General features: G+C 39.0%; 2 protein-coding genes and 1 pseudogene across 15 annotated transcripts in view; 1 reads left to right on the top strand and 2 right to left on the bottom strand.

Moving 5' to 3' along the window:
* Positions 1-27925, bottom strand: part of PIP5K1B (phosphatidylinositol-4-phosphate 5-kinase type 1 beta) — a 305504-nt gene that overhangs the window by 219190 nt on the left and 58389 nt on the right. For 6 of the 14 annotated variants that reach the window (XM_063593975.1, XM_055091875.2, XM_055091873.1 and 3 more), the window contains one exon: positions 5438-5581. The exons of the other annotated variants lie outside the window; for them this stretch is intronic. The gene's annotated coding sequence lies outside the window, so the exon portion shown is untranslated. The remainder of the gene's footprint in view (positions 1-5437; positions 5582-27925) is intronic. 14 annotated transcript variants of the gene reach the window in all.
* Positions 448-5431, top strand: LOC100983821 (AP-3 complex subunit mu-2-like; annotated as a pseudogene).
* Positions 7292-11627, bottom strand: PABIR1 (PP2A Aalpha (PPP2R1A) and B55A (PPP2R2A) interacting phosphatase regulator 1). Its single transcript, XM_008978413.6, has one exon. The coding sequence runs from the start codon at positions 11491-11493 to the stop codon at positions 10630-10632; it is 864 nt and encodes a 287-aa protein (XP_008976661.1). The 5' UTR covers positions 11494-11627; the 3' UTR covers positions 7292-10629.

The following is a 27925-nucleotide window of genomic DNA, read 5'->3' as shown; positions in this document are numbered from 1 at the left end:
ATTTAAATTCAGAGTTAGAAATGCAATATAAATTGGTAAAGAGCATCAGGAATTTTAATTCTTGACTCAAAGTAACCTGACAATTATATTATTTACCTTTTTTCCCCAAGAGGACTCAAAAGAAGAGAGCATTAAGGGAAAGAGACTCAAAGAAATTCTTAAACACATCCTGATTCAAATCCAAAACCTAAATGAAGTGAAACAAACAATGAAGAAAACCATCCTCAATGCCATTCTTTACTCAACAGGGAGTTCACAATAATAGTCCAAGAGAACATTTACAGTGCCAAAAGAAATACCCAATCCATCCATCATCCCCTCACTCCCACTCCCTCCCAAATATCTCATATTTTCCTTCCCAAAAGATACCAATACTCAACAGCTACTTGTTACTCTCAAGTTCTGATAATCCTCTTGGCATCTCAACATTAAAATCTTTCTTTGTCCTTAAAGCAAGGGAGACGGATTGCCGAATCCCAGGAGCGATTACCTCAAACAACCATTTTACTCTGCAGGGGCACAAAAGATCTTTCTCAATTGTATTCTTTCACAACACGGCTTGCTAGCCAAGCCTTAAGAGGTTAGTTTGGTTTGGGGGACCACTGTAGGCAACTGGAAAAAAACCAGAATTATACCTGGCATTGATACAGAACCGAACTTCTGCAGGTAAACAAAAGCAATAGGTTCTCTGTTCTCTACTTTCAGTCATGTTGCCTTAAAATTTGTAACTGAGTATTTTTTACATCTCCCCGAGTATTTATTCTAGAAATTCAAAAAGGAGAAACAGAAATCAGGCACAAAGAGGTCCTAGGTACAAGTACCAAATACTTACTTCTCTCTCAGGGCAGCACTTGAAATCTGAACCGCTGATGCAAAATCAAAGCACAGCACACTTTCTATCTATATAGTACCTACATAGGTATATGCATAGTTCAGTATCATTTACAAAGCCCAAGTTTCTGTTTAAGAAAATGAAGGGAAAAATAGAAGAAAATCTAAAGTGGCAGGAAAGCTAAATATGGCTCCAGGAACGCAGAAAAAGGTCCACAAGGGTGAGTGAGTGGGTGCGTGTGTGTATGTGTGTGTGTGCGCGCTCATGTGCGTTTGGGTGTACATACACAAGACCCAATTATTTGACATTATCTGCTTAACCTTACTCTGTTATAAAATTATTTTCACAAACAAGCTACATATAGAACTAAAAGTCACTGTTGAAGTGATTTCTAAATATTTACTGAACTTCTAAAAATAAGACTAGCCTTTTGGAACCAACTGTGGTTTTTGATGGTTTGTTCCAAAATGTCTAATGTAGGGACATGATAGTATGAAACTGGAAGTCTAATCACCAATTCTGGAATGTTTTCAAAGGGAGGTTTTCCTTTTTTGGATCCTCTTACTCACCAGTGAATTGATTTTTCTATGAAGAAAAGTTTTTAAAAAGTAAAGTTTCTCAAGGATTGCTCAATTCCTCTGAATTTAAATCTCTACCTCTGGGGAGAGCCTCTCACAGGGAAAGAAGAGGTAAGCATGATCCTTCTTTGAATCTTGGTGTTACATTTTTCCTTTAAAAAAATGCCACAGTTTTAACTTACAGTTTTTTAGGGGAAAGGAGGGGAGGGAAGGGTCAAACTGGTTCTTGTCTTTGTTTCCCTAGGAATGACAATCTAGGAACAACCAAAGATACTGTATAAATTAAATATAGCTCTGTTTATATATATGTATATATTTAAAGAAAACAAAAAAATCCAAAATTTGTGGGATTGGTAATTTCAAATTTCAAATATAAAGTCAGTTAAAAAATATGTAAAGCAGAGCAGGGCGGGACCTGTTCATAAGACGGAGCAAGCATCAGGTGCTCCGAGGAGTGAGGCCGGGTATTCAAGGGAGGGATACTTCAGGCTCGTGCAGTAGAGGAAGACTGAGCCTGGTCTTGAAAGATGGGGTTGAAAATCTGCAGAGTCCTGAGGCTTTCAGACTGAAAAAGGCTTTCCTTTCTTACCTGACAATCACAGTCTATCATGATTTATAGACTTTTCTTGATCAACTCCTCTGGAGATATTTTCCTGGAGAAACACTGGAGAAGTGTGGTACACTGTTCTGTTTGTGACTACTTTTTTGAGGTGCAAGAGCAAGCTACTGAGGCAGAAAGTGCCTCCAGTTATCCCTACCCCTCACCACTGTCTCTTAAGTGTTTACCACCACGAGATCTTTTTTTGTGGCTGTGATCCAGATGGAGGTCTCCCTTCTATTTGTCAGAGTTTCTTCACTGAGTAGTGGACACATTTCAGGATTATGTTGGAGTCTGTTCAGAATTAGTGATGAAGGACAATGTGATTGTGATTTATGCGGCATTAGAAGAGACGCCTGGCAATGGGTTTCCAAGCTGACTCGTTGGCTACCGAGTCAAATACCCTCAAAGAACTGATAAAGCCTCCCACTATCCTTCGAACAGTTGTCAACACCATCACAGGAAGCACCAATGTGGGTGACCAACTTCCCACTGGATAACTGTCAATGGTGCCTTGGCGAGGTACTGGGGTGAAATACACCAACAATGAGGCCTATTTTGATGTGATTGAAGAGATTGATGCCATTACTGATAAATCAGGTTCTACAATTGCTGCTGAAACCCAGGGGGTGATTGATGCTGTATCAAGCTGATTGGAATGCCAGACCTTACACTTCCCTTCATGAACCCCAGGTGGTTGGATGATATCAGCTTCCATCCTTGTGTTTAAGTGCTGGAAATCTGAGCATATCCTTTCTTTCATCCCTCTTGATGGAAATTTCCGCCTGCTCTCTTATCCTGTCAGTGCAAAGAAACTGGTTGCAATCCCAGTGTATGTCAAACATAATATCAGTTTCTGAGACAGTAGTTCACTTGTATGCTTTGGAATAATGGTGGGACCCAAGCAGGCAATGGGGAAGACCACAGAGGGAGTGACAGTCACCAGCCAGATGCCCAAAGGGGTCCTAAACATGAGCCTGACTCCACGACAAAGGATGTACACGTTCAGCCCAGTCACAGAGATGCTATTTTGGGATGTGGGAAAAACAAATCCCCACAAGCTACCAAGTTTAAGGAAGATCATGGGTCTTCACATTGGAGATTCCAAACCAGAACCATGGTTCTGTGGAACCATTATTTCCTTCCATACTCTTTAATTTTTTACCTATTACTAAAAACAAAACAAAACAAAACAAAACAAAAAAAACCTTCCTGATATCTTCCTCTAATATGATAAAATTAACTTGTAGTTAAGATGCAGCAGCTGGCTATTTCTGGACTTAGGGTCATCTGGATATGTATGGAGAAAAGTACAAACCCTTTAAGGGCATAAAATACATGACCAAAGCTAGAAAGTTCCAAGTTTGAACCTGAAGGGAGAGTCTGCAGAGGGAAAAGTCATGAACACTTTTTCATTTCTTATCTAAAAGTAAAAAGTATCAGCCTGTCTCCTAGGACAGTCCCCTCCTGGGCCCACACATTCCTTTTTCTCCTTAGCCTGCAGTGCTGTGGAACTAATCAAGGGAGGAAAGGGTCACCAGGGAGAACTGGACAGAACTGAAACACAGCAAAACCAGTTCTCAAGGACAAGGTGTGTGATGGGGGTAGAGATGCTTGATGCTTGTGTAACTATTTTTAACATGGTTTCTACTGAAAAAGACCAACATTTGTTGCTTGCTTGGCTTTAATTATCTAAAGCTGATGAAATACTTCTTTGTTGATTTTTCAAGGTAGAAAGATTAGAAAGAGGCTGGGTATGGTGGCTGAAGCCTGTAATCCCAGCACTTTGGGAGGCTGAGGTGGGTGGATCACCAGAGGTCAGGAGATTGAGACCAGCCTGGCCAACATGGTGAAACCCCGTCTCTACTAAAAATACAAAAACTAGTCAGGCATGGTGGCACATGCCTGTAGTCCCTACTACTCAGGAGGCTGAAGCAGGAGTATCACTTGAACCCAGGAGGCGGAGGTTGCAGTGAGCCAAGATTGCACCCCTGCACTCCAGCCTGCGTGACAGAGCGAGACTCTGTCTCTGAAAAAAAAAAAGAAAGAAAGATTAGAAAGAAAAATTGGAAGAAAAATGAATGTTAGGTCAAGGAAAGGCCTGTTAAGGATCTGATCTATGCAGGAGAAGGAGGAGGAAACAGAATTAAAGAAGAGTTACGAGACATCTTTAAATGAAAGATTGGCAAGGAAAGTAAATAAATTCTGTATTAAGGAGAGATGGGAAGAAGAGTTGGTTTCTTTCTGATCTTCTGCTCATATATAAGAAACACTTGTACTTCTACAAAAGGACTAGAGACTTCTTAAATTCGAGTCCACTATTGACATGAAAACCCTAGTAGAATCATATTTTCCCTCGAAGACTGTGATGATATCAGACTAGTTTTCAGACACTGCCTGTTGCTGGCCTTTAGCGCTTGGGTCTCACCGTCAGTGAGAAGGTGGCCTGCCTTCTTTCCATGGTGGCTGCCTACAATGCTTCCTTCCCTAACCCAACTCAATTCTACCCACTTGCCTTTACAGAATTCACCAGCCTTTTTCCTATTACCTGATCCTTCCACAGGATTTTCTAAAAAGTAGGAGAGTTTCAGAGAAGCCAGTCACATAACCCCCAGTGCAGCCAGAGGTTATGTGTCATGGTATTGGAGAGGGCCGACTCATTTTCCGTGAAGGTAGACATGGTGTGAGTGATCTCACATCTGCATTTGTCCATGCTGGGGTGGTACTGAATCCCAACCTTCTGGTTGGAAACTCTTCCATCAATCGCCTTAAGAGAATGGTTACCGTGGAGGGTATGGTTGCTCCTTGAAGCTGCTTGGTAAGTGGTCATTTCCTCATAGACTTTTGTTTTGTACTCTACTCTACCATGTATTTACAACAGTTAGCTACCAGTCCCTTTTCGTTCTAAAACAAAAAATTTCCCCTAAATCTTTGAATAAAATTAATGCTATAGGGAAAAAATACATAAAGCTGTGGAACCATGATTTCCTTCTATACAGTTTAATTTCTTACCTATTACTAAAAAAAAAACTTCCTGGTATGTTCCTTTAATATAATACTGTTTTAAGGAATGATTACCTATCATTTGATTCAAAACAGAAGTAGCAGCACTAGTAAAATAAAGCAAGTTGCTAAAGTTAGCTGGGAAATGGTCTTCAAGTTAATAATAAAAAAAAGTTTATAATAATAATAAAAAAACCAAAAGGGCCTAAATTCAAAAGGAAAAAACATAGACAGTAATAGGGACTTGAGAAAATGGCCTTGGTTTTCTCATCTCTTCAATGGGAAACCATAGCACCTGCCTCACAGGGTTGTCATGAGGATTTTAAACACTCATAAATGTAAAGCACTAAAAATAGTGTCTGGACCCATAGTGAATGCTCAAGAAATATTAACACATCATTATTATTATTACTGGCAAAAACTCACGTTATCAGGCCATTTATCACTTCCTACCCAGGAAGGCAAATGGTCATAAGGGAATCACAATCTGGTGAAAATCTTGGCTGCCACGCAATGATAGCCTTATTTCACAGACAGCATACTGAAGACACGGCTCAAGATTTCTAAAATCTGGAAGGAAGAAGTAGTCATGAGAGAAGGATCAGTATTTCTGATTTCTAGAAGGGGGCTATCACATATAAAAAGAAGAATAAGGCTTGTTTTGCATTTGCCAAAGGTGGACTTGAATTAAATGGTGGAAGTTAGAGGGAAATGTCTGTTCACTATAAGAAAGGCATCAGAAACAATCGCTTCATAAAAGGATAGCTTGCTTTGAAGGATATTGTACTGTTAACTGAGTGTGAAAGCAGGAGTTTCATCCATCAAGGATGCTAATTGCCCAGCATCTTTGTAAGCACATTGTGTACGGACCCATTCAATCCTCACCACAGCCTGCTCCACTGTCTATATTCCTAACCACCACAATTCACTGCCTACCTCCCAGCTCTGGAATCCTGGGCAAGTAACTCAACCTCTCTGTGTCTCCATTTCCTCATTTATAAAATGAGGATAATGATAGCACTTGCCTCAGATGATAGTGATAGATTAAATGCATTATTTGCTTAGCACTTAGAACAGTCCCTGACACATAGCAAGTATTTTATTACTTTTTATACAAAGGTCATTTCAACTTTTAAGAAAATTTTTTTACTTGGATGGCAAGTTACAGAAGCCACAAAGAACTCTGTCTTGGCTACAGTGAGCAATCTGACACAATTTTTTACCAAGTAAGTGGCACTCAAGGCTTGCCTTCAGCCCTGATTCTCTAACAGCCATGAAAAATGTGGGCAAAACTGCTGGAGTGAGAGACCTACATTGAGACCAGATTCTCTATACTTTGTCATGGCTGATAAGGTAAAGCCCTGAAAAAAGTGGTCTAGTCCATAAGCCTCTGCTCCCTTCTCTTATCCTCAATGCCTCAGCCAATCATTCAAACTACACTTTCAGCAGAACCCTTAACTACTTCACACACTGGGCTTTACCTAGTACCCACTTAACCAATTCCCAAACCTAGTCAATCCAACCCACTTCCTTGTGCCTGCCATCCAACTGCAACCTGGCATCCAACATAGCCTAATAAGCCTTCTACTTGTCCTTAACTTACTCCTTTAGATTCTCAGAGGCAACATTAAACCTTTACTGCACTCAAGCTTCCAAATGATCTCCTGTCCCTATCCTCATGTATCTCAGATTCCTCAATAATTGGAAAATAGGCACAATCAGAAACAAATTCTACTTTTCATATACCTACCTCCATACTCCTAAACCCCCGCAACAACAAATCAATTAAACATTTATGGATATCTTTGCCTAGCCTTTTCACTCTCCTTCCTGTTTCAGAAGAAAAATAAGTTTCCAGACCTCCTTTCCAAGGCCAACTCTTTCTTCTGTTCTCTGGTGCTACTCAAGAAATGATCATCATCTTCTTGGTTCAATTGTCTGGCAACCATTCCCCTGACTCCCACCTCTGTTAGATCTTCAAAATTGTTCTACTAATCTATAAACATACCCTGAAAAAAAATGTTCTCAGACCTGTTTTCCTCATTTAAGTCTTGATTCCTTCCCCAATTTTATTGCCAAATAAACTGGTCTCTTGCTACAGGTATGTAACTGGTTGAACTAATAAATGTGAATCACTGGACGGCAATCTGATACAAGTTATTCTTGATTACAATCAATCTTTTAAGTATGCTTAAGGGTCCTAACATCCAGCAGCCTTGGAGTTAATGATCTTTAATGATTTCTCCCATTTATACTGTGTTTTTAACAAGCATAATAAAGGAAAATATACCAGAGGTTTATTAAGTATGACAAACTGTACTTTAAATAAATGTTGCTATTGACTTTAGGACTTCTTGCACAAAGTTTATAGATTAGCAATACTAATACCTTAAAAATGCTTTTTGAAGGATAATTCTTACACGAGCTAAGTAAGCCCTTACAGTCTACAGAATAATGATGGACGTTAGGAACAATACTATGATAACGTAAATTGTCCACATGCCCTTAGAACCTTATCTGATTTAAAAACTTCCCATCTATATAGAAGAATAAGCTTACAGAAATAATGTTTCCATACCTTCGGGGAAAAGGATCTAAAATAGGAGAGAACATGATGTATTTAAGGAAAAGAAAGGCAAGCCAGTGAGGGCGAAGCACAGAAAACGAGGGGGGAGGAGGGAAGGACCAAATTCCTCAGGGCCTCCTAGCCCGGAATTAATACATTTTGGCATACTCATGAGAACAGGAAGCAAATGAAAAGCTTTCAGCTGGGAGATGGAAGGATCAGGTCCGCAATTTTAAAAGAATGACTCTAGTTGCTGTATGGAGAATGAATGGATAGCCGACCAGAGTGAGTGTGATGAGCACAAGTGGGAGTTAGGAAGTTGCTTCAGAAGCCTAAGAGGGAAATGCTGGTAGCCTGGATCAGAGTGGCAATAGAGGTAGAAATAAGGAGATAGATTCTAGCTGATAAAAATCAGTAAGACTTGAGGAATGATTAGATATGGGGAAAAGAAAAGAAGAGAGGTGTCAATGACATGTTGGTTTCCTGCATTTATATACATATATACATGGAAATGCCAGTAACACATCTTGTACAATAGATACCAAGTTGTTAACAGAAGTTACCTGTGGAAAGGGAAGATGAATTTTACATAATTAAAAGCAGACTTTTAAAACCACACAGATATGTACACTGTTTAAATATTTTACAATCAGCAGGTATACATTGCCTTCATACTTAAACTCACGTGCAATTTGCCTCCCTGAAAAGGATAGGAATTATCCCAAAGAACAGACACAAGAAAGTACATGACATATTTAAAGAATATCAAGTGGTCTAATGTTTGCAGAATAAGAAGGAAAGATGTATACTGGAACAGAGATGAGGAGAGGATTGAAGCTATTTCAGAATATGGCCAGATCATAAAGGTCCTTCTATCTGAGGCTAAAGAAATCATTCCTTAAAGAGTAGGAAATGGGGAAGCAAGTGAAGTTTTCAAGCAAGAGGGCGAAAAATATCAAGTTTAAATTTTAGAAAGATTACTCAAGAGGCAGTATAAAGACTGAACCAAAAGGAGACAGAAGACAGGCTGGGAGATCACTCAGGCAAGAACTTAAGGCAAAATCAGGGGCAACAGATAGAGAAGGGAAGAAATTTGAGATTCATTTCAGAAGTTGACAGGACTTGGTGATTAAGCTAATCCAACAGAGAAAAGGAAAAGTCAAAGATGCTTCCATGGTTTCTAGTTTAGGAAATCAGTGATGACATCAATTGAGCTAATGCAAGAACAGGTGAAGTGAGAAGATTAACAATTCCTGTGTTGAAGATAATGAAGTTCAAATACCTCTGGAGGCAGGGCAAGTTACCCAACAAGAACTCAGGCTATTTAAGTTTGAATTTGAACAACAAGGTTGAGAATGGGAGCACATGAACACTATTACTCAGAAGAGAGAACTTTAAACCTGTGGACACAGTCTTACCCTCGATGCAATTTCACTCCATCTTGAGGCAACTGTCAAGAGTTGACCAGTTCCATTTACTCTCATAGTTGTAAAAATTCCACAAAATTGTTAAAGTCTCTGTAAGCGATAACTTTAAACAGTCAGAGCTTTTGTCTTGTTCTGAGTCATTTTTCCCCTTTCCTCTTTGTATGCCATTCTTTCTGTCAAACTATCTAGTTAAGGAAGATATGTGAGGTATAAGGATGCATAATATAAAAAAAATTTTGCTGTTCTTATTAAACATTTTGTCTTAATTGTAAAGGTAAAGAAAAGTACATTCGACTATTCTAACTTTAGGAAAACCTAAGTTAAATAATGATTTACCTATGTGACTCTCCACTAATTTTCTCTTGCAAATCATCACCCCTTAATTAACTGACATCCCCAAGGCAGTCAACTCAAGCTGTAGCTTTAACCACAGAGGTTAAACAATTCACAGTCCTGTTGTTGCTGTCAGAAACCCAAGTTACACTGTACCTTTGTCTAATCAATGGTGCCCTAGTTTGGTGGGAGATGGAGAGGAAGGGACCTGTTGGCAAGGAAACAGCTGCTTCCTTCCTGAACAAGGGAAAACCAGTAAGGTGACAGATGGGCAGAGCAGAAAAGTAGCCAAAAATTGCTGTGGCTCCTGTTTGGCAATAATTTCTGGAACTGAGGCACAACTGAATATTTTAAAGTATATCAACAATTGAGAGAGTATTGTTTACCTGAGTGCACCAAAGTTCAACAAGCCTTCCCACACGTTTCCTACATTTGAAAAACTTTTAAGTTTGCAGTAGTACAAAGAGCTTAGCCTTAGCCTATGTACAGTGGGCAAAGACTGCAAGGCACTGTCCCATTTCACTTTAGGATTACACCCAAGCAAATGCACTTTCCGGTTAAAAAAAAAAAAAAAGGAAAAATTTTTATTTTCTCTATAGTAGTTATAGTTGTATGACTGACTAGAATTACTATTAAAATCTCATGAAAAATGTTTTTCTTAAAAGTTTACTTTTATATGCTTAATTTGAAAAGATTTGTTCAAACTTTTATAATTTGTTCTTTAATCATTCCCCCTCCCATCCACTTCAGTACCCAGAAAACTAAATATCCAAGAATTCCTGGGTAAAACAGACAACCACTAGATAGATATAACTAACGTATTTTTTTAAGCTGTATAGTTCTTCATCAAATGGAAATCGGCAACCACTGAAAATAACATTAAAAATTAGTGTGGGCATGAAGTATGGAATTTTAAACATCAGTTTACTATGCTGATTAAGTCAACATTTATATTTTCATCAGAACTTAATAATCCCATAAATAAATAGAGCTCTCAATTATTTAAAAAAATCAAGGGATAACATATGTATTTAGACATATTAGCAGCGTAAAGATGTATGCTTCAACACACTTATTGGGGAAACGTCTGAAAATATTACTACACTGAATTCAAGGGTATCCAAAGGAACCTGACATAGAAGTTCTCTAGAATAACATCATTTCAGGGAATTTCAAAAAAGAAAAGGGGTCAAATAGGAAATAGCCTCAAATTAATTGACAAAGTTCAGTGTTTGCCCCAACTAGATTATTCTCTCTCTCCACTGCAAAAAGAAAGTCTCAGGATGAGTGAATCACTTAGACGAAAGTTCATCTAGTGGAATAAATGGAGAAGCCGCTTGGGCAGGTGACACAGGAGAGTCGGTGGTAGTGCTGACTTTCGCTGGTGAGTTACAAGAAGATCCGGCACTGCTGCTGTTTCCATCAAGGGTATCCGAAGATACACACACACCAGGATCTGACAGCTGTGCAACGTCAGAAGAAAGCATGTTGGTGATGCCCTGGAAAAATCTCTTTGGCTGATATTCAGTTTCCATTTCACATTTTCTTTTCAATGGTCCAAGAACACTTGGTCTAATGCAATTGATGGGGCTCTGGCTTCTCCGGGTGGTAAATCGGGTCGTTGGGCTGGGAATAGGGCTTGGAGGCAATCCGTTGCTACTTACAAAACTTTGCAAGGATGGCGAAAAACACTGCTTCCCAATTCCCCGAGTGGGTGACGGTGCTGGTGACACAGGAATGAAATCGATGCGCTTGGGGGAGGCGGATTTCTCCACGTCGTTGTCACTCAGGCTGAAACTTTCCTCCCAGGAGTGGCTTATCTGCATTGCGGTCTGCACCTCCCGCTCGTGGACCGTCTCTCGATTGATCAAGTCCATGCCCTCTTCTTGTTTGATCTGGTGCAAGCGGCTGCTGTGCATGCGGACAGGGGAGGCCGGTAGCAGCAGGCCGTGGCGGCTCGGGAACGTTGTGCTGTTCCGCCTGGCGCTCGGCGCCTCGGCCTGGAACACCGGCGAAGTGTCACTGAGGCCGTGGATCAGGGGGGCGCTGTTAGACCTCCTGAGGCCCCCGCCGCCGCCGCTGCCACCGCCCTCCGCCGGGCTCCCGCCCGTACCCGGAGGCAGCTCCAGGTCTAGCTCCATCTTCTCCTGAGCCATGTCGGGGGCAGGGAGGCGGGGGAGGTGCTCAGTCAGGGACCTAGGATTCCCATTCCCCGCAGTCCAGGGCCGCCGCCGCTACCGCCGCCACCGAGAATCTGTCAGCGGGCTGGCCCCTCTGCGCATGCGTAGCCCTTCGCGCAGGCGCTCGCGATGTCCATCCTCGCGGCGCCTGCTTAATGCGCAATATGTGCGCGGCAGTGGTAGGGGAGGGGCGAGGAGTGGTCGGGCCGCTAGTCCGTATATTCCTTCGGCAAGTAGCTATTGAGCGCAAGCTCGCATTGACGCATGTCAATAAGATTGTCATATTCTGGAGTGCATACTCATAAAACAAAGCCCTGAAAGAGAGGCCCATGGTGATGTGGGGCTGTATGACGTGGAGTGGCGCTTGGCCTAATCAGGGAGGGCTTCCTCGAGGAAGGAACAATCTCCTGAAATCTGAAGAAGTGGGCGAAATGGGTGCGATGTAGAACTTTGCAGGAAGCGGGAAGCAAGGGCTACCCAGCCAGGTGGCAGGCGGGAACCAGGAGGGGAGGAGAAAGTGTGGCCTGGAGTGGAGAGTGAGGGCTGGCCTGACATGAGGTGGTGGACCAGACCACATTCTGGTCTTTATCTTGAGAACAATGAAAACTTAAAGGGTTTTCAAGCATGGGTGTAACAGCAACTGAAAAGCTCACTGGCCTGCAGTCTGGAGAATACATATTGGGAGATTAAAACCTTACAGAAAAAAGGCCAGAGAGGATGGTCATTTGCACTAAGGTGACAGTGTGGCAGTGGAGATGGAGAGAAAAGTAAATCTGAGAACTATTTAGGTTAGGGGAAAAAGCCAAAACAGAGGATGCTATTGCTATTAATTTACAGTCATAGTTCCAGCACAAGCATATGTGTGAAGTATGAAGGATTAAAGGAAAACCAGTAGGTCCTCACATTTTAAAAATGAAACCACAATTCTTGGCTCATGTAATTAATATAAAACCTTGATATCTCATTAAAAGTGAGTTTATATTTATTTGTTCATTTATTCAGTCAGTCAAGGTTTTTTTTTCAGCATACTTACTATGTGCCAAACACTGCTAGGAAATGGGCCCTAGTATGAACTTTTAATTCTTACTGAGGGGAAAATAGAGAAACGCAGGCTATTTTCAGATAGTGGTAAGCCTTAGGAAAAGTAAGATGGTGTGATGGAGCACTACTGATAGAAGTCAGGGGACAATTAGAGCTGAGATCTAAATGACAAGAAGCAGTAAGTCACGTGGACATCTGGGGAATGAGTATTCCAAGCAGAGAGAATAGCAAGTGCTAAGGCCGGAGGCAGCCATGAGTTTGATGAGTTAGCAGAAAAAGAAAAAAGGGCAGTGCCGCTGAAGCATAAGAGCGGGAGTGTTAGGAGAGGGTAAGAGTTGGATCTCATTCTGAATATGATGAAACGCCACTGGAGGGTTTTAAGCAGGGGACTGATATTATCTGGTTTATGTTTTAAATATCACTTAGGCTCTGTGGAAAACAGGCTGAAAGAAGACCAGAGTGGAGGCAGAAGGATGAATTCAGGACCTATGGCAACAGCACAGATAAGATTCTTGGACTAGGGTTGTAGCAGTGTCAATGGGGAGAAGCAGAGAGACTGAGGATGTGTTGAGTTAGAACAAATAGGATTTGCAGATGGATTAAATTTAGATTGTGAAAGAAATAGATTATTCGAAGGGGACTCATAGCTTGTTTAAACTGGTGAGATGGTAGTATTATTTACTGAGAGAGGAAAATAGCACATTTAGAGTTGTAGAAATTAAGAGATCTGAAGCAGAAGAACACAAGGTGGAAAGAACCAACATTTTCTAAGTGCCTACTCCCTGCTAGGCACTTTAAACACTCCATAATCCCACTTAATCCTCACTGCATAGATATTGTTATACTCATTTTACGAAGGAACGATTGAGGTTCAAAAATTGCAAAAGGCACTACAGCCAGTACACGGAAGAACAAAGATCTGAACCAATTTGAATCAAGGACTCATTTCGAAAACCTGTATTGTTTTTTCTGAATTTCACATGGATTAAAGAGAGAGAATTTCACATGAATTAGAGAAGGAAGGCTAATTCTGAGACGAAAGAAACGTCTAAAACCAAAGTTGGGAAAGGCAGAAGGAGGAGATGCAACAACAGAATCTAATAGCATGCTGTGCAGAGGATGAACAGGAGACACAAATGACTGAAGTTCAACTGTAAGTGGCTGAAAGAATGTTACAAATTATTCAATAAAAACAGGAGAGAGGAGGAAATGTCTACAAAAAAATTAATATTAGGTAAGTAGAAAAGAACATTAAATACAGAACTCAATTTATAATACCCACAGCATATTACTGTTAACTTGCATATTACTACATTATTATCAATGTGGCTCAAACGTACCAGATATTGTTCGTCCATGTCTGGATAAACATAATAATTACCTTTACTAATAAAACACAAGGATGGTGATGAGCCCACAAAATAAAACATATATGCTATTTGGTTCTTGCCTGAACACACCTATTAGAGATCTTAGCTGGTTTCCCAGTTTCTACCCTTGTCCTTGTAGAGCTGGGGACAGAGAATTGACTGAGTCATGTATGACTCAGTGCCTTCAGGTCCTGGCACAAATATTAATACTGATGGAGAGGCTTTCATAACTGTTCCTTATAAAAAGCAATTGCAGTTCTCAACACCAAGTCTACATTTGCATGCCCCTTACTCTGTTTTTATTGTCCTCCGGAGTACCACATGACATATATGTATACATTTTCTTGCCTGTTTCTTTCCTGAGAAAGTAAGCTCTACAAGGGAAAGACCTTTGTTTTGTTCTCTGTTATATGCTTAATATCTAGAACAGGGCCTGGCACATTGTACTCAGTAAGTACTTGTTGAATCATTGTGTGAATGCATGATAATGAATGAAAGGATGGATTAATATAGCTTTGTCTAAAAGGGAAGAGAACTCTATTATTTGAAAATCCAGTCTAACAGGCTTTTCTACACTGTTTCTAAGAGCTCTATACCTTGATATATTTTTTAAAGATCAGGAATATTATTATTATTTAGAGTGCCCTCCAGCCCATGCAGGTGTGTTACTGGAACTACCCATTATGTGACCTAAGAAACTGAAGCCCTAGGTTTTCTTTCTTTTTCAACGATATGCTAATAAAAATTTGATAGAATTAAAATGTTCAGCACTGAGGATTCTAGGCAGTGTTTAATATATTGAGTTACTACTTCCTTTCGAAGGAATCAAGGACAAATGAGAGAAAATAGCAGCCATAAAATGCAATGTAGCCAGCTGCAAATGAATAATGCCAGAGGCAGGATCCAAGGAACCTCCCTGGCTCATTTCCCCCTTCCGGTTTCACTCCCATGAATTAAATACCACACTTAGTCAAGATTCATTCTCACTCTGAAGTCACAAAACCAGACATCTATTCCACAGTTAAACTTTATTGTGATTAATATTAGCTTTTTAAACTATTACTTATATTTTAAAAAATATTACTTATTTTTAGGTTAAAAATAAATAGTTTAGGGCCAGGCATGGTGGCTCATGCCTGTAATCCCAGCACTTTGGGAGGCTGAGGTGGAAGCATTGTTGAGTCCAGGAGTTCATGACCTGCCTGGGCAAGAGAGAGAGACCTCATCTTATAAAATTAAAATAAATAAATAGCTTAAAAATGAGCATAACAATATCTAGAATTGGGACAGAGTCCCAATCTGATATCTAATTTATAAGATCTCAATGAGGAATAAGTGGAACTAGAATGTTTAAAGTGACTAGCAGGGAGTAGGCACTTAGAACAATATTATTATTAGATAGTTTTCTTTTAATTTCTGAGGGCAATTTTTCACTATTAAATTTCCAAATATATGACAAGGCAAATTTCCACCTCTGAATCCAAATTGAATGAATGTAAAATACAAAAATGTGTGTATGTATATAATCTAAGATGGGCTGGCAAATACCTCAATGTTCCACATTAATTAGCATCAACAACCTACAGTAAAAATATTGCAGAAAAAACTGCGCTCTAAAACCATAGGAACTTAGGGTTAACTGTTACAACCACTTAGGAAAAATATTTTGCTGTACCTATTAAAAGAAAATATATTTATAGCCCACGACTAAGGAATCCTGCTCCTGACAATATAACCAAGAGAAATGGGGGCATCTGTCTACTAAAAGACATGCACAAGAATGTTTCTTGCATTATTATTATTATGTGTAATAGCTCCAGACTCAAACAACCATAAACAGTTTAATTATACAATGGAACTCTTTACCCAACAACATGGATGAGTTACAATATAATGTTGAATGAAAGAAATTAAGTACAAAAGAATACATACACTATGACTTCAGTGTTATGAAGTCCCAAAACAGCCAAAACCAACTTAGAAGTCAAAATAAGTAGTCCCCTCCTACCCACGGTTTTGGTTAACCTGTGGCCAACGTTGGTCCAAAAATATTAAATGGAAAATTCCAGAAATAAACAATTCATGAGTTTTAAATTACATGCTGCTGTGAGTGAGTGCCATGATGAAATCTGGTGCCGTCGCACTCCATCTGACCTGGGACATGAATCATCCCTACAACCAGTGCATCCATGCTGTCTATGCTCCCTGCCCATTAGTCACTTAGTAGCCATCTCAGTTACCAGATTGACTGCTGTAGCAGTGCTTATGTTTGAGTGACTCTTATTTTACTTAATAGTGGCCCCAAAGCACAAGAGTAGTGATGCTGGCAATTGTAATATGCCAAATAGAAGCTGTAAAGTGCTTCCTCTAAGTGAAAAGGTGAAAAAAAATATGCTGAGATTGCTAAGATCTGTGGTAAGAACAAATCCTCTATCCATAAAGTTGTGAAAAAGGAAAAAGAAATATGTGCTAGTTTTGCTGTTGCACCTCAAATTGCAGAAGTTACGGTGACAGTGTGTGATAAGTGCTTAGTGAAGATGGAAAGGGCATTAAATTTGTGGGTGGAAGACATGAACAGAAAGCATTCCAATTGATGGCAATGTGTTGCATCAGAAAGCAGTAAGCCTATATGAAGATTTCAGCAAGGGATCCCCTGAAATGAGTGACACCAAGCCACTTACTGTAAATAAGTGATGGTTACACCGACTTGGTAATAGGTTTGGATTCACAAATACAAAATTTACTAGAGAGGTTTTGTCTGCCAGTGAAGAAGCTGCTGCCACATTTCTAGCAGAGTTGAAGAAGTTGATCAAGGAAAAAAGATACTATCTGAGTGAGACTTCAGTTGCAATGAAACTGGCCTCTTCTGGAAGATGTCCAGTAGAATCTACATTGATGAAAGTACAAAAGAGGCACCAGACATAAAACATGGAAGGATGAATTAGCTGTAGTACTATGTAGCAGTACACATACAGGATTTGGTTTCTGCAGTTTCAGGCATCCACTGGGGGTCTTGGAATGTTTCCCCTTGGATGAGGGGTACTATTATAGTGGTTACCCTTAGGACTGACTGAGAGGGGCTACAAGAAAATGTTCTATATCCTGATATGTGTGCCAGTTTACATGGGTGTACACATATGGAAAACATTATCAAACTATTTGAAATGTATACACGTTTCTATATAAAGTTAGATCTTAAAATGTTGTTGATATGGACAAAAACAGCATGGAATGTAAATGGAGAAGGACAGAATAGGATAAGAATGTATGTACTTCAATTGGAAGGAAGATATCTTATTCAAACACTAACCAGAAATCTAAACTGGAATGCTGAGCTTCCAAATCTCTCTGACACACAACAGTATCAGTGGAAGAGAACTAGCTTGACAGTAGAGAGAAAAGAGAAACACACACCCCCCTAAAGTTGCATTTCATTGGGGCCCTAAACACCAGTAGACTCCAGCAACCTCACATAAACTCTGAAGACTTGTCCGAAGCCAGTTACAGATCACCAAGAATAGAACCACCAGCTTTTCTTGACCCTGTTCCCACAGTACCCTTAAAGTTAGTTACTTCTAAGAAAGCAATAAGGAGGAAATGAAGCCCATTTTATTGCCTTTTATTTTCTCAACTGCAAGCTTTGTGTATTTTGTTCAAGCAAAGTCGGCTCTGTTGCCTTCTCAGTGGTATCCTCCTAGAATAATTCATGAAATGGAACAGAATTAAAGTAGCATCATAGGAACTCAGCGTGGGCTGTTAGAACATATGTGAAGAATAAGAATTGCATTTAAGGACACAATTCTGGCCACCAAGAACTTACTTGGTTATTCTGATGAAAGAAAATAATAGATTATCTCAGAAACTTACCAACCATTCAATTTGCAAATAATCATTGAGGGCCTGTTAAGTACAGACACCCTCTATGTTATCTACCTTAAAATTGCTTAATCTAATCCTTAAAACTTCAGAGCAACAGCAAAGATTAGAAAATCAAGGTAGAAGTGTACAAAGCGGCTACTGAGCCCTCTCAACTTTGATAAAGTGAAAAGGCATCACACCATTGCACGGAGACATATCCTTCTTATGGAGACAGTGAACAGATAGAAAGGGGCCTCAAAGACTTGATGGAAGAATCTTACAGGCTAGGCCCTCAGCACAATTCAAGTAAACAAGTAATTGTGGATTGTAGTTACTTTGTTTAGTTTTTTCCATGGGGGACTATAAAGGAAGATATTAAATTAAAATAGCCATCTAACCCCCAGTCTCTAATCCCTTAAGTCTTGAATAGAATAGAAAACAGGATTGATATCTCTCCTTGTTCCTCAGTGGAACCTCAGAGGAACCTCAGGGTTCCTCCTTGGTGCCTTCTCTTTGACATTAAAACCCTCCTAGGCCATAATCGAAGAATACAATCGATAGCCCTTTCTTTGGTGAAATGCTTCTGTCTGTCTGTCTGCTATCCTTCCCTTGAAGGATTAATCCATTTGCCAAGGGGGTGGAGGAACTGATGGCTTTATGGATAATGTATAAAGTTAACTTTAAAACATGCAAAGGCTGCAAATCTAGTTGGATTTATATACTTGGATCTTTCAGCTGGGTGGGTGTTTGGGAATCTTAAGAGCTCAGTGTATTAGTGCACAGCAAGACATAGCAAAGAAAGAACCAAACTTGGAGTCAGATTATCATACTTCCAGCAGTGGGACTTTGGGCAAGTCTGTCAACCTCTCTAGACTTCACTTTTGTCACTTATGAAGTGGGGATGCAGCCTTTTTGTTGTAAAGATAAAATAATATGGTGTCCATAAAAGGCCTTGCAAACAGTAAAGGGCCTATGACAGAGTTCTTTTTTCACATATTCAGTCCTGTGATCGCAAAATGATCCTACCCTTTTTCCACTACTCTTACCAGAAGGCTTCCTCTGTTCTCTTACTTTCAGTTTGATTCTGTGGAGGGAAATTCTTTCTTCATCTTCTTCCCTAAGGCTAAATAGTATTATAGAGCTATACATTTTCTGTGGTCTAAAAACTATGAATTGGAAGGTTCATATACAAGCAGGTAGTTTCTGAGTAGAATAATTGGGCAAAACCACATTTCTAAGATCTTTGCCAGCAGAATCTGTGTGTCTGGGAAGAGAGATGGGCACTGGGGCAGAGAGGCCATCAATAACTAAAATGCAGCTGGATCAGTGAATACTATTCCCTGCAGCAAGCCATTTGTTAATCCCCAACAGTAGCAGCTACCCTCCCCGGTAGCGCTGAACTTTTCAATTGGGACTAATCCCAGAGGCTTATTCTTATTTATTCACTTAAAACCCCATTTTGAATTACTGCTGTCATGTCACCATCCTTTTTGGCATACAATAAACTGCAGGAGGACACATGTTTGGCTGTGCCTGACAAACAGGTTGAACCCAGCCTCTCTCAGACAAAATAAGAAGAGCAACTGAGAGAAGATTCAAGAAGTCTCAGTAGTTACTGCTCCTTAAGGTGTGTCTTTCCCTCCACGTAGCTGACATCCAGAGGGATGTTTGGAGGAGTAGGTCAAATGTTCAAAAGAAGTTTGAAGCTGCTGCTGCAAACCTAGAGATTCATAAGCAACATGCCTTAGGGAAATTTTTTGGTTTTAGAAGGTGACAACTTCACAGCCAAGAATTCCTTAGCCTCTAAGACACTTTAAGATAAAAAGGAGTATTATGGAGAAAGCGGGCAGTTTCTTCCCTTTTCATGCACCTTTCCTTTGAGCTAAATATGACCAGTAAATGCAACAAAAAGAAGGGTGGGTGTGTTCTAATTCCTCCTACCTCATACAAATTTATAAACTAAATACAACTGTATTTCAGTATCCACAACTTTTTCACCTGTAGCTCAATTTGATAGTAGGAAATGAACTTTTATCACCCACAGAGCTCAGCCATCTGAAAGTTCCCACTTACTAGGAAATGGTACAGATTTTTTTTCTTCACTCTCCTTTTGAAAACTATAAGTCTAAGATAGTAACCTTCAGCCCTTACAGTTAAGACCCTTTTCATCAGACAAGGCTGTCTTATCATTATCATTATCACATGATGGTAGTTCACACCCAGCCAGAGCCTTCTAAGTATTTTGTGTATATTAACTCATTCGATTTCTAGGATTCTTACCCTTATTTTATAGATAAGGGAAATGAGACAAAGAGAGGAGAGGTTAACTAAGTTGCCTGAGGTGACAGTAGAGGAATTTGAGCCAAGGGGTCTGGCTTCAGAAGCTGAGCTCTTATTCATCACTCCCTATTGACACACATGAAATACACTTGGGTTCCTCAAACCTGTCATTTTCATGGTGTTCCAGGTTTACTTTCAAGACTGTTGGTAGAGTTGAGGTGTACAGCACAGCCATTCTGCTTATCAGAAAGATAGATGAGGGGTCCATATAATGGTGTGGGCTTACAGATACTAGCGAGTTTATAAAATTAAGCAATTAGTAAATGCCCTATTTGTCCCAAAGCAGTTGTGAAAACTAATGCAAAGGGATAGAACCACAGCATGTCAGATCTGAAAGGGACTTTAGAAATCACCTTCACTAACTTTCATCAGCAGGGAGTCTGAGGTTCAGAAGGAGCCAATGATTTCTTCGGGGTGAAAAAGGCATCCGAGAGAGCTAGGATGCTTGATGAAGTCTGTAAGGATTGCTCCCTAATGTTTGGTCTCTAGATTCCTCTTTAACTTTAAACTCTTTCTCTATGAAAGAGTAACCACTCCCATGGTTTTAACTATGATCGATATGCTGATATCTCTCAAATTTCTATCTCTAGATAGGGCTGACATTTCCAGACTGTCATATATAGTTACCTACATACATTTCCGCTATATGTTCCACAGATTCTTCAAATGCATCTACACATGAACTCAGTTCTACCCCAAACCCACTACAGCAGCGGTCCCCAACATTTTTGGCACCAGACCAGTTGCATGGAAGACCATTTTCCCATGGGATGGGGTGGGCAGTGGAAGGGGGATCTTCTACCTCAGATCATTAGGCATTAGCTTCTCATGTGGAGTGAGCAACCTAGATCCCTCACATGCACAGTTCACAGTAGGGTTTGCGCTTCTATGAGAATCTAATGCTGCCACTGATCCAACAGGAGGCGGGGCTCAGGCAGTAAGACTCACTGGCCTGCTGCTCACCTCGTGCTGTGTGGCCTGGTTCCTTACAGGCCACAGACTGGTACCAGTCCACTTCTTTTGAGCATGAACTGCACAACAATCTCTCCAGACAACCAAGTCAATACTCAAATTATTCTAGATCCTTCTCTCCTTCATCCTTATTTTTACCCTGAGAAGTCAGACCCCAGCAAGGTGCAGGAGGACTGGTGGCAAAAGGCAGGAAAAGAGAGGAAGAGAATCATGCCCCTCCTTAGGAGCTGAGATTTTAAACTTGCCACTCCCCTTCCTGAGGGAGAGGAGTAGGTATAATGAAGTCGGAGGCTTAGCTAATTACACAGCACTGGACACTTGGGATACCAGCTTGAAACAGTGATTTGACATGGTAGTGGGACATTTTATTGCCTAAGAGTGAGCAGAAAGAAAGGTTCTTGAATTTTCATTCAGAAGCCAGGGAAGACCTTTCTATTCTTGTTGCATAAAGAAGGACAGAGGTCACTTGTGAGAAATGCTGAAGAAATAAGGACTGTTGATTTTTCAGGGCAGGAACTGGTGATCTGGAGAGAGCTCTAGTAGAGGCCTAGGAGAGAAGGCGTGGAAAACCCAGATGAGAGGAGCCACACCGTAGGCAGGTGGTAAGAAACTGGAGGCAGTGAGATAGGCTACGTTTTCCAGAATTTGGCTAATTCAAATTGAAAAAGTATTTTTCAAGTTCCAACTGGGTGCCAGGTACCCTGCTAGGCATTTTCATGAAGAATGAGAGGAAAGCAAGCAATGTCATGCCACCTTGACAGGCCACGGAAGTGTTCTTGAGGACAGAATTTCCTTAAACATTCATTCTTTCCCCAGAAATAACTAGAGGTAAGAAAAATACCGATGATACAAAAAAGGAAAGACAAATGGGACCAAAAGCCTAGAGTGTATTGAGGGCATAGAACTAAGGGCAAAATTATAGGTTATAAATATTTATTTATTTAAAGTCTATAAAATAAACCTTAGTTTTAGATTAGCCAAATCTGGGGAATTACATTGTTCTTTTCTCATAAATAATAGCTAGTTATACTTTCAGTGTGCTGCTTATGTTTAACCCAACCCACCATTAACAACATAAAAACATCTGCCCTTCAGCAAAAAGGAAGGGAAAATGCAATTAATGCTACTGCTTTTCGAATACCTAACAGATCTGACCATCAGATGTAGAATATAAGCTAGAAAAAAAAACACAGTATAAGTGACAGTGAAAACCTGTCCCATTTTTCCTACTTAATTTGCTCTTGGAAAATGTAAAATCGAAAGGCTCAATTAATCTTAATGATGTGTCACAGAACAGAAAGATTTCCCTGGGCTAAAAAGCATTCTGCACATGCCTCAGAATTCAAAAGAAAAAATGCATTGAGGAAGATGTAGACAATGGCCAGTTCCCCACAAAGATAGCCTCTCAATCTTCTTTTTCAATTTTTAAAATAATTTTTCAATTTAAAAAATAATACGGGGAAATAGGGATGCATTACTGGGAATAAACAAGTTGTACATTTACTGAGGCAAACACTTCATCATTTGTTCAAATGCTTCCGTGGCTTTCCCCAACAGGGCGACTACGACTAGCTAATTTCTAAAAGTACTGTTGTATGACCAAGAGTGGAGAAGGTTTGCCCGGTATCTTTACTTTATTATTAGAACCAGGGGTTTCTATTGAAATGCCTCCAAGGGCCAACAACAGATAGATAACTAATGGGTGACAGTACTGAGAGAATAGAGCATTTGCACTTAACAGACTGGAGAGACCCAGGCACCTAAAGGTGGCTGACAGCCACTGCTCAATTCCACCCAACAGCTGCCCTTGCAGAAAAGGATGCCATACATTGCCCAAGCTTCTAATTTTTTAATAGAGGTTAAAAATCTAGATTTTTAAAAATGTGGATGCTTACAATTTGTAGATGTTGAACTAAAAAACAAATTTAAAAGTTAAACATAGGGTAGACCTAATCAAAAGGTTCTAGAGGCTGTCTTAGGCTCTGAGGACAAGCTGTGACCTCTGACAACCCATTCTTCTCTCTCCTTACTTTACAGTCTATGCCTTCCTTCCCCAGAACTGTGAATTCCTCTTCTGCCCCTTGATCACTGCTCCATAAAGTCCTTTGTCATTTTTATGTATACCCAACTTCTGTCTCTGGCTACATGGTCTCTGAAAAAGGGCAGCCACTGTGTCTTGTAGGTAAAGTGTCCTGCAGCACTTAGTGTAGGGCCTGGGGTGTGTCACATACATATGAATGATGGTGGAAACTTCGAATCATGTATACATCCACTTTTTCCTTTTCTTCCCACTTCTATTCCCACCTGCATAGTTATAATTAGCCATCCATCTTACTGATTTCTCTTGTTGTTTCCAATAATTTTTCAGTTGATTCTTTCTAGCTGTGCAATTGAAATATCTGCAAATAATGTTAACTTTGCAACTTCCTCCCCAATATTTATGTCTATTATTTCCTTATCTCCTGACTGGTACTTTCTGTGTACAGTTTATAATTTCAGTGAAAGTCAGCATTCTTATATATTTGATTTAAATGGGAATGCATTCTACTTATTTTACTAAGTTTTAATTTTTTTCTTTTTATTTGGGAATGTGTGTCAGTTTTTTTTTGTTACTATAAACTTATAATTTTATTTATTCCTTTAAAAGTTCATTTTAGTGGCATATAATTTAGTGCAATAAAATTCACCCTTTTAAAGAATATAGTTCAGTTAGTTTTGACAAACTTAAACAGTCATGTAACCACTGCCCAAATTAATCTACTAGTGGATGTTGAATTTTAGTATTTTTGGCACCTATTAAGATGACCATACAGGTTTTTCTTTTTTCATCTAATATGTGGACTAGCTTCTCCATTATTGAGCCAAGCTTAAATTCTTGTGATGTACCTACTTGATCATGGTATTTATTTAATGCATTGCTAAATTATTTCTTTTTCTTTTTTTTTATTTTTTTAAGACAGAGTCTTGCTCTGTCACCCAGGCTGGAGTGCAGTGGCGCAGTCTCGGCTCACTGCAGCTTCCACCTCCCAGGTTCAAGCGATTCCCCTGCCTCAGCCTCCTGAATAGATGGGATTACAGGTGTGCACCACCACACCTGGCTAATTTTTGTATTTTTAGTAGAGACGGGGTTTCACCATGTTGGTCAGGCTGGTCTCGAACTCCTGACCTTAAGTGATCCACCCGCCTCGGCCTCCCAAAGTGCTGGGATTACAGGCGTGAGCCACAGCGCCTGGCCTGCATTGCTAAATTCTATCTGATGGTATTTTATGAAAGGGTTTTGCATCAAGATTGATCTGCAGTGTGTGCACATACAGGCACATGCCCATGCCAGCTATCTTTGTGAAGTTTTGGTACGAAGATCATTTTGGTATCTTAAAAAATCTTGAAAGTCTGTCTTTTGCTCTATACTTAGAAAAAGTTGAAATAGTAATGTGACCATCTGTCAGGTTTACATGGGGCATTCTAGTTTATACTGGTTCTCTCAATTAAAGCTCCCCTCAATAAACTATATAGTTACCCTACTTAATATCAATATCCCTGACTGTTTGAAGAATTTACTTGGGCTATCTGGGGGCCTGCTCTTTGAATTTAGAAAGCATCTTTTGATAACATTTTTATTTCTTTCATGGTTACTGACTCTCTCCTGGGACCACTTTAATAAAGTAAATTTTCCTAGAAATACCACTTACTTCACCTATCTCCATAGTGTTTCATATAGTACCTAACAATATTTTTTGGTTACTTCTCCTTTTTGATATCTGATATTGTTGATTTTTACCTTTGTTTTGGTAATAAAGAGATATTTATTTATTGTAAAAAAATTTAAAATACAGACACATAGAAAAAAATAGTTGAAAATTACCCACAATCCCATCACCCAGAAACAATTACTTTTGACATTGTAATAAAAAGCATTCCAGATTTTTATCTGTGTACATACCTACCTATCTACATAATGCAATGTTTATTAACTTGCCCTTTCCATATTTGTTGTGAACACTTTTTCCATATCAGTAAATATAGACTTACATCTTCAATTTCAATGGCTGTGAAGTATGGCTATTCCATGACCTTCTTATATATATTTCTAATAGCGGATAAGCAGGTAGGTTAATTTTTTTCAACTATTTTTAACAGTGCTGCATTGAACATTATATAAGATCTTTGTACGTTCATCTTGTTGGACAGATTATTCAAAGTAGAAGTGCCAAATCAAAGACAGATACATTTATAACAATAGTTTTTGCTTATAAGAGATGTATTTATTTCATATATAAAAAAAGCAGCAAAAAATAAGTAAAAGTTTCCTGCAATCCATTATCCAGTGGTAGCCTCTGTTAACATTTTGTTATAGATATCCACCAAGTCTTAGTGCACATTCTTTTTTAACCATATTATACATACCAAGTTGTCACCTCCTTACCATATTATGCCATCTTTTCCTACACAATATCATTCTATATAGCTACAAGGTACTCAGTGGATAAAAGAGCCATAATTTGATTATCTACTAATGGAAATTTAAGGGGTTTCCAATATTTGAGATTAGAAACAATGCTATCATGAATATCATTGTCTTTATTTTTTGGCCCCTTGTCCAATTACTTCCTAAGGTTAAATTTCCAGCAGTGGAACTGCTAGATCAGAGGATATGTATAGCAAGGCTTCTTGTAAACACATCACCCTTGAGAAAGTCTACATCAATTGTCATTCCCAACAGATCTGACAGTGCTTGTTCTCCACCTCTACTTCAACCTTGGTATGATCATTCTTCTTAGCCTTAGACTTAGATAACAAAAAGTGGCACTTTCTTAAGTTTGCATTTTTAAAAGCTACTAACAAATTAGATATTTTAATGTGCTTTTTGGCCCTTCTCAATAAATGGCAAATCACTTTCTCTAATCTATTAGTATCTCTCTAAACACAAAATAGCCATAATAAATTATATTTGTTTCTTAAAATCTTAGGTCCTATTTTGATGGAAAATTTATGTTAAAAGGAAAAAAATGCATGCCTTGTACATTTAAAAATAGCTCTGGCACTTCTGCTTGGAACTTTGCTTTAATCCAACTCAGACAAGAGAACGACCATTTTCTCCATGTTGCATTAATAAAACTTTGTACTAGGCATCATTATGAAATATTTGCTAGAACACAGAATTCAGTACAGCACAGGTACACCCTCAAATTTTCAGTAAAGTATAAGCATTTTAATAAATATTTTATGACACAGTTTCATCTCCAACTGCTCCATGGAAAAGACCATTAAAATGTTACTAGTGGCAAGTTTTGTTTCATCACAATGCCAACATCTGTAATGTTTGAAATATTAAAAATTAGAAGCACAGTTTTTCTCAGAGCTTTCGTTTTTAAGTAAGCACCCACTATGAACAATTGTAACTGATTTCCTTTGGAGTAAAAACATGTAAACACTCACTTTTTTAAAAAAACAGTTAAGAACAAATGACCTGCAAGTGAATTCAAGATAATGAGCAGTGACTGTAGCATTCCATCAAAGCATTTTTGTTGAAATGCTTTAAAACAATATTCAGAATGCATGTTCTAAAAGGCAGGGAATTTACATGGGCCTTCTCCACTTTTTTTTAAAATAAAAATTAGTTTTATTTTAAAATTAGTTTTATTTAGCTTAAAATGCTTCAGTATTTTAAATAACCATCACTAAAGAAATCAAGGTAATTACAATTTCAAAATCAATTACAAAATCAATTTTTCTTTGCTACATTGATGTTTATGGTTAAGAGACCACAGAATGAAGGTGAGGACGAGGAAAGCTTTAGTTTATCACCTGTAACTAGCATAAATTCTTTGTCTTTGCTAGCATTATTACTTTTTGTTTTGACAAATTATTGCCTAATTTGTCTGAGCTTACAATGCTTGGTAGAATGTATAAGGTAACATTATAGCATTAAACAGTAGTATGAAAATCCAGTAAAATAAATGTTTATATCCCTAAAGCATTCACTAGAAAGATACCCAAATTCTAAAGGCCTACAGTAGTACCTTGATGAGTTAAGCTTATTATTATACAAATATAGCAACTTCATGAGACAAATTTTATACTCCCAACTCATTCATTGAACTACAGGTCCTCAAACAGAATGGATCTCAAAATCTAATGTTAGAGATGATTAAAACAACAAGTTAGGAAAATAAGATGACATTTAGAAGTGAAAATGCCATCCTATGTAATCAATAGTACTGTGAATTCTCCCACAGTGGATGGGTTGAACTGACTATTTATTCCCAAAAATAACGCACTGTTTAGGTGCTGAATGCAATGAATAGATGAATACTATGGAGACCACTTATTGTTGAGATAAAAGTAAACCCCAAAATATCACCAAAGAGCAGCCACCTTTAAAAAAATCAAGATGAACTGGAAAACCATTGACATCTCCTGAAAGCATGCTGAAACAAAGGTGATGATTCCAAAAAAAAAAAAAAAAAAAAAAGAAGTTATAGTAGAGGGGTGTCCAAAAAAGGGATATCTGTAAAAGGAGAGGGAGGAGAAGATCAGAGTGTGACCAGCATTTCCAGAGAAGGTACCAACCAGGTCCTGTTTCTCATCTCCCTACCAGACATGTAGTAAGTGAGCAAGGCTAATCCACCAGCCTTTCAAAGCACTCATCTACATTTACTCTGACTCTCCTCATCCTCACTTAAGAAACCATGTGATGTTCACATAGGAGCTCAAGGAGATTTACCAATTCATAGGAAGGAAATACACCACCTCATTGCCATAATTATCACAGCATGCTGAGTGGTTTCTATTTTGAGTGTAAATTGATAAAATGGCATTTTTCTTCA

The sequence above is a fragment of the Pan paniscus genome, chromosome 11, assembly GCF_029289425.2.
Source record: "Pan paniscus chromosome 11, NHGRI_mPanPan1-v2.0_pri, whole genome shotgun sequence".
Classification (NCBI taxonomy): domain Eukaryota; kingdom Metazoa; phylum Chordata; class Mammalia; order Primates; family Hominidae; genus Pan; species Pan paniscus.
The sequence above is the reverse complement of the archived record's forward strand: the minus strand, read 5'-3'. Positions and strand labels throughout refer to the sequence as shown.